This window comes from Typopeltis vanoorti, chromosome 9 (assembly GCF_054136105.1).
Source record: "Typopeltis vanoorti isolate ZY-2024b chromosome 9, IOZ_Tvanoo_1.0, whole genome shotgun sequence".
Classification (NCBI taxonomy): Eukaryota; Metazoa; Arthropoda; class Arachnida; order Uropygi; family Thelyphonidae; genus Typopeltis; species Typopeltis vanoorti.
The window spans coordinates 40,364,539-40,381,269 of record NC_143557.1 but is presented as its reverse complement, the minus strand read 5'-3'; the positions used below and the strand labels follow the sequence as shown (position 1 = coordinate 40,381,269).

The 16,731-nt window shown below is 36.3% G+C and overlaps 1 protein-coding gene across 1 annotated transcript in view; it reads right to left on the bottom strand.

Annotated features, from left to right (window-relative positions):
* Window positions 1–16,731, bottom strand: part of LOC150102997 (leucine-rich repeat-containing protein 45-like) — a 358,127-nt gene that overhangs the window by 276,622 nt on the left and 64,774 nt on the right. Inside the window, exon 6 of the mRNA XM_090398041.1 lies at window positions 6,165–6,252. Coding sequence (XP_090254167.1) covers window positions 6,165–6,252 — 88 coding nt within the window. The remainder of the gene's footprint in view (window positions 1–6,164; window positions 6,253–16,731) is intronic.

Here is a 16,731-nt window from a genome sequence, read left to right as displayed (position 1 = left end):
TGATCTTATGTCTTCTCTTGTTCTGCCATCTTCTGTTATTAGGCTTCCTAAATATTTAAAGCTTTTCACTTGTTTTATTTGTTTCCCACAGATATCTACATGCACTATATTGATAGGGATTTTGCCTGTAACAATGATTTTAGTCTTATCTGTGTTGATTTTCATTTTATATTTTTCAAGGTTATTATTTAGTAATTCTAGCATTGTTTTTAATGTTCTTCTGTTTTCTGCTACAAGGGCTATGTCATCAGCAAATCTCATACACATGACTTGCTCCCCATTTATCTTTATGCCACTATTTATTTTATCTTTAGTTTCCTGAATGGCCTTTTCAATATATAAATTAAATAAAAGTGGTGACAGTATACATCCTTGTCTTACTCCACTCCTTATATTCATTATTTTCTCCTTATCATTGATTTTAATCCGTCCATTTTGATTTTTGTAAATTTGATAAATTATTTTCCTATCCCTCAAATCTATGCCGATATTAGTTAGACAATTTAGGAGTATTTGCTAGTTTACTTTATCAAACGCTTTCTCTAAACCAAGGAAGCAAATGTAAGTATTTTGACTAAGGTCTAATCTTCTCTCTATTATTGTTCTTAAACAGAGTATTGCCTCTCTTGTTCCTTTATTCTTTCTGAATCCAAATTGGTCTTCATCCAATAGACATTCTATTTTTGAATAAATTCTATTTTGAATAATTTTTAGCAGAATTTTGCTTAACATGTGGGATTAAAGCTATTTGTTCTAAATTGGCTGCATTTGTTTGCATTATTCTTTTTTGGTATTGGAATTATGGTTGATTTCATAAACTCCTTTGGTATTTCTCCTCTATCATAGATTTGGGCTATTAATTGATAGAGTAAGGTTTTTGTCTCATCACCTAGATTTTGTAGCAGTTCTATAGGAATATTGTCTAAACCTGGACCTTTTCCCTTACTCATTTCGGACAGTGCTTTATCAAATTCTTCTGGTATTATTGGGGGTCCTAGATTATCTTCATTTTGATTTTCTATGCTGATATCAACATCAAGTTCGTCGCCATTATAGAGATTTTCAAGATAATTCTTCCATTCCATTAATATATCCTCAGATTATTATTATTATTATTATTTCGGGCTACTCCAAGGAGTCCTTAGATTCATCGAGGGAGGCCCTAAACATCATGTCCACACAACTATTCGACATTCTCACAGTATCTATCATACCTTGCCTTGAACTCGCTCACTGTCATAGCACCCACAACAGACTCTTGCAGCTTATTCCACTTATTTACCACTCTAAAAGTAAAGAACCCAGCTCTAACACCCCTGCTAACCACACTCTTGCCCAGCTTCCATAGGTGTCCCCTAGTTCTCCCACCACCAGTCCATATCTCAAAAATATCATCTGAATTAATCCTATAGAATCCTTTTAGTAATTTGAATGTCTCAATCATATCTCCCCTTTTCTGCATATCAACTAGTTTCTGCAACCCACAAATCTTCAACCTGTCCTCATATGGTTCATTCCATAGACCTGCTATCATCTTAGTCGCTCGCCTCTGGATCCTCTCCACCTCCTCCCCATCAAGAAGGAACCAAGGTGACCAAATCTGGGCACAGTAGTCGAGATAAGGTCTTATCAGGGCTCGGTACAGAGGTACAATAACTTGCTTGTCTCTGCTCGTCAAGGTATTTTTCAACAACCAAGTGAGTTGATGAGCCGATTTAGCTACTTTTGCAATGTGCCCCATAAACTTCATCTCCTATCCACCAACACTCCCAAGTCCCTGACCTCATCAATCTCTTGGAGTACAGTTCCACCAATGTGGTATACTGCTGCTAATCTTTTCACTCCAAAATGCATAACCTTACATTTTGTCACATTAAATTGACATCCATTTTCCTTAGCCCAGAACTCCAATCTATCTAAGTCATCCTGCAAGACTTTAACATCTTCTGCATTCACTATCACCCTACCCAACTTTGCATCATCAGCGAACAAATGAACTGTTCCACTTAGATCCTTCCCTATATCGTTAATGAACAGATTAAACAGCAGTGGTCCAAGAACAGAACCCTGCGGCACACCACTAGTCACAGGCCGTCTTTTGGACTCTACTCTTGAATAAACTACTCTTTGATATCTCTCCATCAACCACCCACCTATCCATCTCAGCAACCCTATATCCATTCCCATATGTTGTAGTTTATGGATTAGAATTTCATGTGGTATCCTGTCAAACGCTTTTGCCAGGTCCAGCGGTATCACTGTAAACCCATTTCCCTTATCCAGTTCTGCCGTCACCTTGTTATAAAACTTGAGTAAGTTACTGAGGCATGATCTACCTTTCACAAAGCCATGCTGTCCCCTGTATAGTATCTCATTTTCATCAATCCATTCCTGTATTTTTCCCTTGACTACTTTCTCCAAGACCTTGAGAACGACTCCTGATATGCTGATCGGTCGGTAATTTGCAACCATAGTCTTGGATCCTCCTTTATGCAGTGAAACTATTTTCCCTTCTTTCCATGCCTTCGGGACTAAACCAGACCAGAGACTCAGATTAAACAACATGGTCAAGGGCACTAATAATTTCTTAGCCGCTTCACGCAGGACCCGTGCTGGTATGTCATCCAATCCCACAGATGTATTCACATTAAGGTTCTGTAATAGACTATTCACCTCCACTTCATTCATCACAATTCCCGTATAAACTAATGGTTCCTTCATTTTTTCAATGTCACCACCTAGATGATATACTTTTGCAAAGTGCGCGCTCAGTAACTCCACTATATCGACTGGTTCAGTGACCTCCTTACCATCGTCATTCCTTGAAATCATTTTGCCATGTACAGTTTTTTTCTTGCCTGCAGCATATTGAAAGAACTGTTTGGGATTCTCTTTTGCTTGCATAGCTAGTTTCCTTTCATAATTGGCTTTTGCTGTTTTTACCACACTCGTTACCCTTCTGGCCTGCACTCGTGTGCCTGCAGGTCATCCCTTTCTTTAAATTCCCTCCACAGTTGTTTCTTTTTTGCAGCTCAAGCTTAATGATGTTATTCATCCATTTAACCCCTACTTGTTTTACTGTTCGGATCCTAGGTATACAATCAGCCATAACCTCCTGTAAATGCTCCTTGACCACTTCCCATGCTCTATCTACATCCAGCCCTTGCAGTTGTACATGCCATGGCACTGATCCAAGCAATATCCTAAGTTTGTCAAACTTGCCAGCACGGTAATTCCACATATACCCTGTCTAAATCAAAAATTCCACACCTTTAGCCACCTCCCAGGATAAGACCTTATGATCACTCTCACCAATAGGTGGCAACATGGTCATATTCGTTACAGTCAAATTGTGAGATGCTATTACCAGGTCAAGCACTCTCACACCCCTAGTATTTTCAATTACATGCTGTCTCAGATAGTTATCCCTTAATAATTGAATAAAATCCATTTCCTTACTCACATGTGCCCTCTCCTCCTTCCAATCAATGTTACCATAGTTGAAATCCCCCATAATAATTACCCTTCTTCCACTCATTTCATCAATTTGTTTATGCATACTATCTCCCCCATCTATTCCATCACCTGGTCTATACTGTATATATTATAGCAGCACCCAACTGTATATTTTATTCTGCCAGTCTCAATCTCACACCAAATAGCCTCAAAATGAGCTCCTTTCACTATCCTGCAATACAACTTCAATTCTCCTTGGCTGCAGTTCATCAGCTATCATCAATAACACCCCCGCCCCATTTTATTCTCTCTGTCCCTCCTAAACACACTATAACCTACACATTCTATCCCACTAACTATATCATCTTCCGTCAGCCATGTTTCACTAATGCCAATAACCTGTGGCCAGGAAGAGCCAATCAAGGCTAAAAATTCTTCCTTCTTGTTTCTAATACTCTGGGCATTAGTATACATGAAATGCAGTGATCCCTTTGTCCCACCCCTATCTTGATGCGTTATTCTAAATGTCCCATTCCCATTTTTTGTCCTTAGTGCTGGCTCGAGTATGTTATATACATTTTTACACTCAACTGTCTCACTGAAGTTTGCATATCCACCCCCCCCCCCTCCTTGGTAGTTCTAGTTTCCCTGGTTCTGCACATCCATTTTCACTTCATTCAGCAACACTTTTTCCAGTCTCTGCACACCAAGTCCATTCAAATGCAGGCCATCCATCTTGTATAAGTCCTTTTGCCCATCAAACTCATTTGACACCACACCGTCTGCATAACCTGCGCATAATGTCATTTGCGATCCTTCTAAACTCCTCTCTGTCATACCGCAGCAACAGACTCACCATTTTAACTCTGTCACTCTTTTCTTTCGCTACCTTTAACAATACTTTCAAGTCCTCTCTCATAAAAAATTTATCACCTTTCAATTCATTCGTACCCGCCACAATTATTAATTCTTTCACCCTCTGTTTTTGCACTCTAATACTCTCACTTACATCCTTAAATTTTGTACGTACGATTTAGTTAAGTACGGTAAGTACGATTTAGTTACACTCCCATCTATCACTCCTCTTAATAACGAGTCACCATACAACACTCTTTCCTTCATTTCAGAAACTCTCCCACTCTTACGCTGTTTATTTATGTTAGCTGAATCACTCTGGAAAGAGTTTTGCAGGTGCTCTAATTGCCGCTGCGCATTTTGTATCACTGCACGCACCCTAGCGATTTCACTACCTACAATTAATTCCTCATTTTTTTTATCATTCAAACCATTTTCTCTTTCTGTATGTTGCTCTCACTCTTTCTTAGCTCAACGCTCTAATTGCCATCTTGTACATCACAATTCCCGCAAGCCACTATTTTCACTCTCATTCTCGCTTTCTTCAACCATAACTGTCTCACAACCTGACACATACTTCAACTCCTCACTTTGCTTACACTTTCTGCACATTCTCCTACCACTATCACTTTCAATCCAAACTCCAGCTTCATTCGGGAATGCATACATTCCACATACATCACATTGGACAAATTCTCTCACATTATAGTTTTTGAACAATGGCGTCGTATTTTTGGATGCCATTATCTTACATCGCATTGGCGCCATATTCAAATCTATGAAACATATCGTTAAATACTGAATTAAATAACGGAATTCACACCAAAATCACACAGACACAACAAGCTACCAAAATTAGACAATATTACGTTATGATTTTAACCTATATTCTAATTTTCATTCAAAATTATACACTTAGCTTTCGGAAGCTCCCTGAAAATACGACTGACTGTCTAAGATTCTATTAGTAATTTTCCATTTTCATCTTTGATGGCATTGTTTTTGCTGTTCTTATTAAATTTGAAAGTCAGTTTGTTAATTTCTTTATAGGCTTTCTCTATGTTTTCTTTTTTAAATAATTCATCTATGTTATTACACTGTTCTTCTAGGTATTCATTTTTGGCTTGTCTACATTTTCTTGTAATTTGATTTTTAAGATATTTGTATTTGGCCACATCTTCTTCTTTAACAGCATTTTTATATTTTCTTCTTTCATCCAGAAGGCCAAATATTTCATCTGTTTTCCAATGTTGTCTTTTTTCTTTTTCTGCATTTTTCAATAACTGATTTGATGAATTTGTAATTAACTCTTTAATCATATTCCATTGGTTTTCAATATTATTCTGACTATTTATGTTTTCTGGAATGTTATGATCAGTTGCCTCTTGGTATCCTCTCTTTACTTCTTTACTCTTTCAAGATTCCATCTTATTGGTTTGTATCTTCGGATTTGTTTCCTATGTTGATGGAATAGTGAAGTAATTTAATTTTGAATATTATTTTAATGAAAAAAATTGGTTGAAAGAGTTGATATGAAATCAGATCATCAGATCAGAGCTAGTTAAATTACTGATATCACATAACAGATTATGTGATATCAATAATTTAACTTAGCGTTTAAGTCACATTTAATAGTTTCATTTTATTGTTATTCAACAAACAGAATCAATTAAAAATCTCAACTCTGTACACTTTTAAAAAAAGTGTACAGTCTTTAAGCTTTGACTGCACAAATCTTTGACTGTATATACACACACACACACACACACAGCTTTATTTTTTATTCATGACTTTTTTTTCATATTTTAAATATACAAATTATGAATAAAATCACAGGATCCTGAAACTATTACCTTTAAGGCAGTATTAACTGCTAGTCCCTGTGTGAAAAGAGAAAATTTATCTTGCCGCAATCCTAAAGCATTCCACTCTAAGCATAAGCTGAAATTAAAAATTTTAAAGACAATATATGATAAAAATTTAATTCTAATTACCTGTTAACTACTATTAAAAAACTGCATTATTGGAAACTATATGTCTAAAAAAACTAGATAAGATCTTGTGATATGAGCTTGTTACCAGTATTATTTGCTCTAATATTCACTATTTCACTTCTGAGAAAATAGAAGCCAACCAAATTTATCTTACAGTAATCCTAAAGCACTCCACTCTAATAAGCATAAGCTGAAATTAAAAATTTTAAAAACATAGGATAAAAATTTAATTCCAATTACCTAGTTTTATAAGACCATATATTCAAAAAAAAAAAAAAAAAAAAAAAAAACTAGATAAAATTTAGTAATGTAAGCTTATTACTAGTCTTTGCTATAATATTAACCATTTCAATGCTGAGAAAATAGAAGCCAATCAAACTCTCCTTGCTGATTTACTTTGAAATTTCTTTTTATAATTTAAATCACAAATTAATATGCAGAACTTGAGGCTATTTATTTTCAAATCGAGGTTACCAAAATTCTGCCAATTGTAATATGTCTTATTGAAAATCTTTCTCAGTATTTTTATATAGCACAATTCTATGAAAAGGAGAGAGATGCATATAGGGTCATGTAACATTTGTTACATATGCATTTGCTCTCTCTCCCCTTTTCTTCTCTTCAAGTGAGGTGTTTTAAACACACATGGCAATAATGAATGGGATTTTTCTTTCAGTTCAGGAAGAATCAAGGTTGGAAAGTGTCCTTTCAATATGAGGGCACTGGTGATAGGTTGATATACATCCCATTTTAGTGGTTGCTCTCGGTGTATGGAGGTTTTGAAAAAATTCTCTTTTGAGAGTCAGTTGAAAACCTGCTAGTTTTTCCCAGTTTTTACTTTGTACAATGTCTGTGAATTAACTGTAACATGCAGGTGAAAAAAATACTTTCTGTATCCCTTCAAGCTCTTACACAAACACACAGCAGAACTACTTATCATATCTGACCTATCGATTGCTTCCATATTTTTAGTGTATTCTTTTATACAATGGAACTTCATTATTGGTCAGTTAGTCTGTCTCTCTTTCCTGATAAGTTCAAATACTCTTCCATGACCTCCTATTTTTACTATCCCTGGGAAGACAAAGACCATGTGACATGTCGTCTAGAAGTTTCTTCTGCTACGTGTACCAGTACAATTATTTCCTTCCATATCGTAAATGCACCTGAACTCTTTGAATTGAAATGAATTACAAGCAGTCCCTGACTTACATAATTTGTTTGAACTTATGTAAATTCAAACAAATTAATTATTGTGAAAGGCAAGAAAATGGTGAATTATAAAATTTTACGTAACTCATCTATTATTTGCATGACATCATCTAACAGCAGTCTAAGTCAGTCTAGGTTTCCATAATGGTTATGCTTATTTTTAGTGTTTTATTGTCACATGTTTTTTAGTGATTGCATGCTATAGATTTTTAGCATTAATGCAAATCCTAATGCCTCAAATTTCTTAAAAGCTTTTCTTTGGACTTTTATGGACTATTACTTAACCTGTTATGGAAAGATGTATGAAGAGAAGAAACAAGACATGTTCAGGTAACCTCTTGATAATTTCATAACAAAGGGTGAATAGCCAAAATAAACATTATTCTAAAAATATTTTTTTTCTCATACTATTTACACTGTATTATATTACTTTGCATTAAGAATCACATTCAAAAATCCAATTTGCTTCCAAATTATGAGTAAAACTAACAAAAATAACCTTTAAAACATGTTCATGCACTACCACATACACGTAAGCAATGGGGTGTGATTAATAGGTGAAAGGATTATATTTGACTTACATAAAATTTGTGCAGTGTAACTCTTACAGGAGTCGGGCACTGCCTGTATATTCATACTAGATGTCACCACATGCCCACAAAATTCAAAAAGTTGTTTCAGAGAAGATTTTTTTTTTTTTTTTGAGTGTTAGTGTGTGCTCAAGAATACTCACTCCTCAAGGATGCATTTTTAAACTGATCACGATAGCTCACACTCAGCAGTGAAAAATTAATGATCTGTTGTCTTAGGAGACTATCTGACTAGTACAGATACTAGCCTGGTGGACCAAATGATTAATACCCCCATAAATTAAAGATACCAAGAAATTATATTCTTGGTTTAATTCTGTATCCAAGTGTAAGCAAACAAGTTTGAGGCTGAACTATTTTCAGGACCGGGGCAACTTGTATAAAGAAGCTTGCCTTGTTATCCCATAATGCAAAGCACATATCCCTACAGAGATGTATAATGCTATGCATTATGGGAAGGATCACCACCCAGACAGGTTTCGACCTTTATTGAGCGGGAGCCATCAGTGAGAGTCATCAGTGGGAGCCAGACTTAACTTTTATATGAGAGTTGCCCCAGTTTGCTTTATCCAAGTGTAAGCATACACTTGGATAAAGGATTATACCAAGAATATAATTTCTTAGTATCTTAAATTTATAGTATAACCAAATGGAAAAACACAGAACAACTATCTCTAATCCAGAGTATTTTAATAATAAGGTGTGACACTTTTTGGCTACTCATACATCTCCTGCATTACTTCAATCTCAGTATCACCTCTTGGGGTGGCTTTCACTGATGAGACCTTAATAAAGGTTGAAACCAGTCTGGGTTGTGACCTTCCCATAATGCTATGAATTATGGGAAGGGTCACATACATGTCTGTAGAGATATGTGCTTTGCATTATAGGATACTGAGGCAAGTGATGTGAAGTCATTAGTCCTGAAATTGAAGTCCTCATCCTGAAAATAGTTCAAGCACAAACTTGTTTGCTTACACTTGGATAAAGGATTAAACCAAGAATATAATTTCTCGGTATCTTTAATTTATAGTATAACCAAGTGAAAAATCTTACAATGATTAATACCTCCATTTCCCAACTAACAGGCCTGTGAGTTTGATTTCACCTGCAAGCAAAGGTCTTTATGTGCTAGATGATTTTTATCATCTGGTGTGAAACCATCACCCTCCTTATTAGAGAGAGAAAGAGCAAGGTTTCTGGTTTAATTAATCCTCAACCTACCCACAGTACTAATGTGCTGCAGAAAAATAAAAACTGCAATCCTCTGTGAATGGAATTAATTTAAAAAAAGTTAAGATATATATTATTATATTTTTAAGCGAATATTCACATAAAGATGCAAATGGAAATACACACATTTGTAGGACGTGAATGTTGAATTATCAATGATCCTTGATTTCATTATACATGTGAGCAGAAAGGATAACCAACACTACACTGAATAAAATTTTACCTACACTGAATAAAATTTTACCTGGTTGACAAAAACTTTTACTACAGATTAGGAAAAATCAACATATAACATTTGATAATGAGTATGTATAAATTTAGTTTAATCCTTTATCCAAGTGTGAGCAAACAAAGTTTGCGCCTGAAAATATCTTCAGGACTGGGGTAAGGTAGTACAACACCAGGCAACTCGTAGCAAAGGTGGACCAAGCTAACATCACTCCTATCTCAGTATCTCCCATAATGCAAAACACATCTCCTTGCAGATATGTATAATGTTATACATTAAGGGAAGAGCCACTACCCAGACAAGTTTCGACCTTCATTGAGGTATCTTCAGTGGGAGATACTGAGATAGGAGTGATGTTAGCTTGGTCCACCTTTGCTACGAGTTGCCCGCTGTTGTACTACCTTACCCGAGTCCTGAAGATATTTTCAGGCGCAAACTTTGTTTGCTCACACTTGGATAAAGGATTAAACTAAATTTATTATAGTCTAACCAAGTTAAAAATAAACTTTCAACATCTTTCTCTAAATCCAGAGTAATTTAATAAAACGGTGGCACAGCTTTTGGCAACTCCTATAGGTAAAGATGACCTCGCTATTGCTTCTGCCTGATATCTCCACTTCTGGGCATGGCTCCCACTGAAGAGACCTCAATAAAGGTCAAAACTAGTCTGGGTAGTGGCCCTTCCATTAATGCATAACATTATACATATCCGCAAGGAGATGAGTTTTGCATTATGGGAGATACTGAGATAGGGGTGATGTTAGCTTGGTCAACCTTTGCTACGAGTTGTCCGGTGTTGTATTACCTTACCCCAGTCCTAAAGATATTTTCAGGCACAAACTTTGTTTGCTCACACTTGGATAAATAATTAAACTAAATTTATTATAGTCTAACCAAGTGAAAAATAAACTTTCAATGAGTAAGTATTTCATACAAATACAGTTAAAATATAGCAGATCCATCTTTACTTAAACAAAAAAATAATAAAAATTACAGCCCAAACTTCCAAGAAGTCATATGTATGTCATATGTATGGCTTAGGTACTGGTGGTCATTCATACTGGTAGAACATATCTACCAATATGGCCAGAGTAGTCCCACTGCTGGTACAAGGAACTTTATACACTCTAGGAAATACAAAGGATGAAGGTGATCCATAGGAGAACAGATGTAGATTGCTAGTTGGATCTGTAATTGGAAAGTGAATGGAGATTGTATTTGCAGAGAGATTTAGCCACTATATATGCCACTTGTGAAGCACATGTCCAGCTAGCAGCCTTCATCCATTCTCCTAATGATCACCTTCATCCTCATATACCAGCAGTTAAACTACACTGGACATAGTGGTAAATCTATTTACATTTTCCTTGAAGAACATAGGATCGACATCCACAGTCATCTGTATGGCAATTTGGCACTGGCAAATCATACTCTGAATGTTCCTTCATGCAGGAAGAAGACATGTATAATGGAATCAGAATCAGTATGAAACACTCCTCTAATGTCAACAAGTACAGCTGCATTAATTTGTCAAAAACATGATAGACAGTCATTCTATGACCATATTCAGGCTGATGTTTGCAAAGTAATTTAGTTTTTATCCAGTCCCTAGAGCATGCATTATTAAGGACATTGTTCATTTTCAGTTTTTATTATTATTATTATTATTACCACGGGCTACTCAAGGAGTCCTTAGACTCATCGAGGGAGGCCCTAAACATCATGTTCACACAGCTGTTCAACATTCTCACAGTATCTATCATACCTTGCCTTGAACTTGCTCACTGTCATAGCACCCACAACAGACTCTGGCAGCTTATTCCACTCATTTACCACTCTAAAAGTAAAGAACCCAGCTCTAACACCCCTGCTAACTACGCTCTTGCACAGCTTCCATGGGTGTCCCCTAGTTCTCCCACCACCAGTCCTGATCTCAAAAATATCATCTGAATTAATCCTATAGAATCCTTTTAGCAATTTGAATGTCTCAATCATATCTCCCCTTTTTCGCCTATCAACTAGTTTCTGCAACCCACAAATCTTCAACCTGTTCTCATATGGTGCATTCCATAGACCTGCTATCATCTTAGTCACTCGCCTCTGGATCCTCTCAACCTCCTATCCATCAAGAAGGAACCGAGGTGACCAAATCTGGGCACAGTAGTCGAGATGAGGTCTTATCAGGGCTCGGTACAGAGGTACAATAACTTGTTTTTCTCTGCTCGTCAAGGTATTTTTCAACAACCAAGTGAGTTGATGAGCTGATTTAGCTACTTTCGCAATGTTCCCCCTAAACTTCATCTCCCTATCCACCAACACTCCCAAGTCCCTGGCCTCATCAATCTCTTGGAGTACAGTTCCACCAATGTGGTATACTGCTGCTAATCTTTTCACTCCGAAATGCATAACCTTACATTTTGTCACATTAAATTGACATCCATTCTCCTTAGTCCAGAACTCCAATCTATCTAAGTCATTTTGCAAGACTTTGACATCTTCTGCATTCACTATCGCCCTACCCAACTTTGCATCATCAGCGAACAAATGAATTGTCCCACTTAGACCATTCCCTATATCGTTAATGAACAGATTAAACAGCAGTGGTCCAAGAACAGAACCCTGTGGCACACCACTAGTCACAGGCCGTTTTTTGGACTCTACTCCTGAATAAACTACTCTTTGATATCTCTCCATCAACCACCCAGCTATCCATCTCACCAACCCTATATCCATTCCCATATGTTGTACTTTACGGATTAGAATTCCATGTGGTATCCTGTCAAACGCCTTTGCCAGGTCCAGCAGTATCACTGTAAACCCATTTCCCTTACCAGTTCAGCCGTCACCTTGTTATAAAACTTGAGCAAGTTACTGAGGCATGATCTACCCTTCACAAAGCCATGCTGTCCTCTGTACAGTATCTCATTTTCATCAATCCATTCCTGTATTTTTCCCTTGACTACTTTCTCCAAGACCTTGAGAACGACTCCTGATATGCTGATCGGTCGGTAATTTGCAACCATAGTCTTGGATCCTCCTTTATGCAGTGGAACTATTTTCCCCTCTTTCCACGCCTTCGGGACTAAGCCAGACCTGAGACTCAGATTAAACAACATGGTCAAGGGCACTGATAATTCATTAGCCGCTTCATGCAAGACCCGTGCCGATATACCATCCAATCCCACAGATGTATTCACATTAAGGTTCTGTAATAGACTATTAACCTCCACTTCATTCATCACAATTCCCATATAAACTAATGGTTCCTTCATTTTTTCAACGTCACCACCTGGATGATATACTTTTGCAAAGTGCGCGCTCAGTAACTCCACTATATCGACTGGTTCAGTGAACTCTTTACCATCGTCATTCCTTAAAATCATTTTGCCATGTACAGTTTTTTTCTTGCTTGCAGCATATTGAAAGAACTGTTTGGGATTCTCTTTTGCTTGCATAGCTAGTTTCCTTTCATAATCGGCTTTGATTATGAAATTTCCTTTCATAATCAGTTGCAATATGAAATGTTTCTACAACAATGTAATTGAATGATGTGTGTTAACAACACCTTGTAATTCATGCTTTGAAAATGCTGGTTTAGAATCCAGTGAAATATTAGTAATTTCAATAAATTAATTCTTCATTTTCTTTTCATGTTGTTTATACCATGAATCACTGTTATAAAAAAACAAGAAATCAAAAGCACTTACCTTGGGAAGTACCCACTACCAAGCACAATTGCTCATCAAACAGTACCTTAAAGTAATTTAATGTTTCCACACCTATCACATTCAAGCAAAAAAAATCTATTCCTCACTCCATTGCACACACACACATATTCACCTCACACAACTTCCAAAGACAGTTCATGTTCTATCGCCATCTCCTTCTAATGCATAAAAAAAAATCACTTCACTTAATCTAAAAATACTAATGAATGTAATGTCTCAAATGTATCACCTGTCCTTCTCTTATTAAAGAAGTTCTGCATATGTACTTCCTCAATCCCCATATCCTACATTCCAAATATGAGTGCTTAGACACTCTTCTATGAACCTTTCCAAAGCTTTATCATATCTTAAAAACCAGGTGATCAAATATATATACTGTATCATAGTATACATATTTTATGTTATCACAGTCAGTGCCATATCATCACATACATGTAATAGGTAATCGTGAGAAAAACTGTATGGCATTCATAATCTTGATGGCAGTAAAAAAAAAGCTATGCAAACAAAATATAACTTTCTTAAAAGAACTTGCAAATCCCCTCTTTCCTGGAAAGAATATTTCAATTAATTTCAAAGGTGCCATGGCCTACTTCCCATTTCCATGTTTTTAGGTAGTCCTAATATCAATCAATTTACAGCCTATTCTTACAGCATACTCAGTAAGTACAGACTAATGACTATATAGACAAGTAAGATCAAAAATTGCTATCAGCAAAAGATGAGAAAGTTGAAAATGATTAAAAGTAAGAACTCTCTATTCGTTTAACATACCTGTGAAAAATAAAAATAAATAAGAAAGGATTTTCCAAAAAAAGACATCTAAAAAAGAACAGAATTCTCCAAGCTATATATAAAACAATAAGGAAAAAAATAACACAAGCAATCAAAAACTTTAGGACAAAGAAAATCAGACTTAGAAAATAAAATAATATATAAGTCTAACATATAAGTATATGTCTTATATATAAGTCTGATTAGGACTGAAAGGAGAGTTGTCCACAAGACAAAAAAAAAAAAAAAAAAAAAAAAAAAATTAAGTGGGTCAAAACAAAAATGGAACTGTGATTAAAGACAGAGAATAAGAAGAATAAAAACTTTCTATATCAAATTATATCATAACTCCCAAAACTAGACCAACATGAAAGCAATAATGTAATATGCTAAATCTCATATACAAGTAGCAAAATGGTGAATCACCTTATTATTAAAATACTCTGGATCCGAGAAAGCTATAGAACTAAATCATACTTGCCAAGAAATTATATTCTTAGTTAATCCTTTATCCAAGTGTAAGCAAACAAAGTTTTTGCACAAAGTATCTCCACGACTAAACTACTTGCATCAGCCTCTATATATACAAAGCTTATCGCATTGCAGGGAGAGGTAAATGAAGTTCAGGTAACAGAGTGCAAAAGGTTAACCAGACAGTTGCTGCTATAATGTGAAAGAATCTGACAAGAAGAGATAAAAAAAGTGACAGCTCTACTGTATAAGACACTAATCAGGCCATGCTTAGATTTCTATGCATAGATCAGGTGACTTGATTATATGGTCAAATAATGAAATATTAGAACAAGTGCAGAGGTAAGTAACTAAGATCATCTCAGGACTATGGAATGTTAAGGAAGAGAACAGATTAAGGGAATGGGATCAGCAGAGTTTGATAGATAGGAGAATGTGTGATATGAGAGATCATTTGGTGAGAAGATCCCATTAGAAATGTACAAAATAAAAATGGGAAAACAGGAGTTCATCCCTGCAAACTCTATAAACTTGATGTTGGTCTGAAAGTGTAAAGACAATTTTTTTAAAGCAAGTTGTGAATGAAAAGCATGTATTTGCAGAGTGGGTGATGAATTCTCCAAAGCTTACTGTTTTCATGGAATGGTAGGATAGGTATTGTGGTCAAGGAGCATGTCTGGCCTCCTACAATGAGTGTTCTGACTTCATGGAGGCCTAGAAAATAATAATGATAAAAACAGAGCACTAATATCAAACATCAACAGGCTTAACAAATGCAGCTAGAAGGATCAAAAAATAAGAATCTTCACTTAATCATAAACTTCGCAGATTCCTACCAAGTCATTGATTCAAGCAATAAACAAAGAATATTCAAATTTCTCAGTTATTATAGAATACCATTGCAAATAATTTAAGCAACAGCAACAAATACCAGTACTACCACTCAAGAAAACTGATTAAGAGAGAGAGAGCGCGCTATGCTATTTTCAATGACGTCTAACCAAGTGGAACCATCTTCAGGACTGAGGCAACTCGTGGTAAAGGTGGACCAAACTCTCATCACTACTTGTCTTAATATCTCCCATAATGCATGGCACATCTCCTTGCGGCCATGTATAATGCTATGCATTAAGGGAAGGGACACTACCCAGACCGGTTTCGACCTTTATCGAGGTCTCGTCAGTGGGAGCCAGACCCAGAGGTGATGATACTAAGGGTGCCTCAGTCCTGAAGATACTTCAGGTGCAAACTTTGTTTGCTTACACTTGTATAAAAGATTAAACTAAATTTATTATAGTCTAACTAAGTGGGAAAAAACTTCCAACCTCTCTCTCTAAATCCAGAGTAATTTAATAATAAGGTGAGACACCTTTTTGCAACTCGTATAGGTAAATATGACTACTCCATTACTTCCACTTTAGTATCACCACCTCTGGGTCTGGCTCCCACTGACGAGACCTCAATAAAGGTCGCAACTGGTTGGAAGCTTGGATGATGAATGCCAATGCTGTAGCCCATGAAGTTTTAACTGAGGCACTGTTGCTGTTACCCCTCAGATGACATATGAGCGGCTCTGCTCAGTGGCAGGATGAGCCTGCCACGGGGTAGAGCCTATGCTAAGAGTTCTTCTCATTGGCAGGGTGAGCCTGTTACTGAGGGGAACAACACTGAGTTTTTGGAGTTTGACCTGTACTTGAACATTCAACAGAAGTCGAAACTGGTCTCGGTAGTGGCCCTTCGCTTAATGCATAGCATTATACATGTCCGCAAAGAGATGTGTTTTGCATTATGGGAGATACTAAGACAAGTAATGATGAGAGTTTGGTCTACCTTTACTACGAGTTGCCTCAGTCCTGAAGATACTTCAGATGCAAACTTTGTTTGCTTACACTTGGATAAAGGATTAAATTAAATTTATTATTTCCAATGAAGTTCTTCAGGGTGACTCTCTGGCATCATTATTTCTCTTGACTATGAGGAAATTAGTTTGGAACAGCTCTTGATTATGTATGTAGTAGAATGCTTAAGTATGTAGACAACAGTCTAGCATACTTAAGCATTCTCATATTTGCGGATGAATTACAGAATTAGACAATTGTCTAAATGAATTACAGAATTAGACAATTGACCAGGATGTCAGAAAAAGTTTGGATAAGCAAAATAAGCAGAACAATGAGAGACAGCAGAAC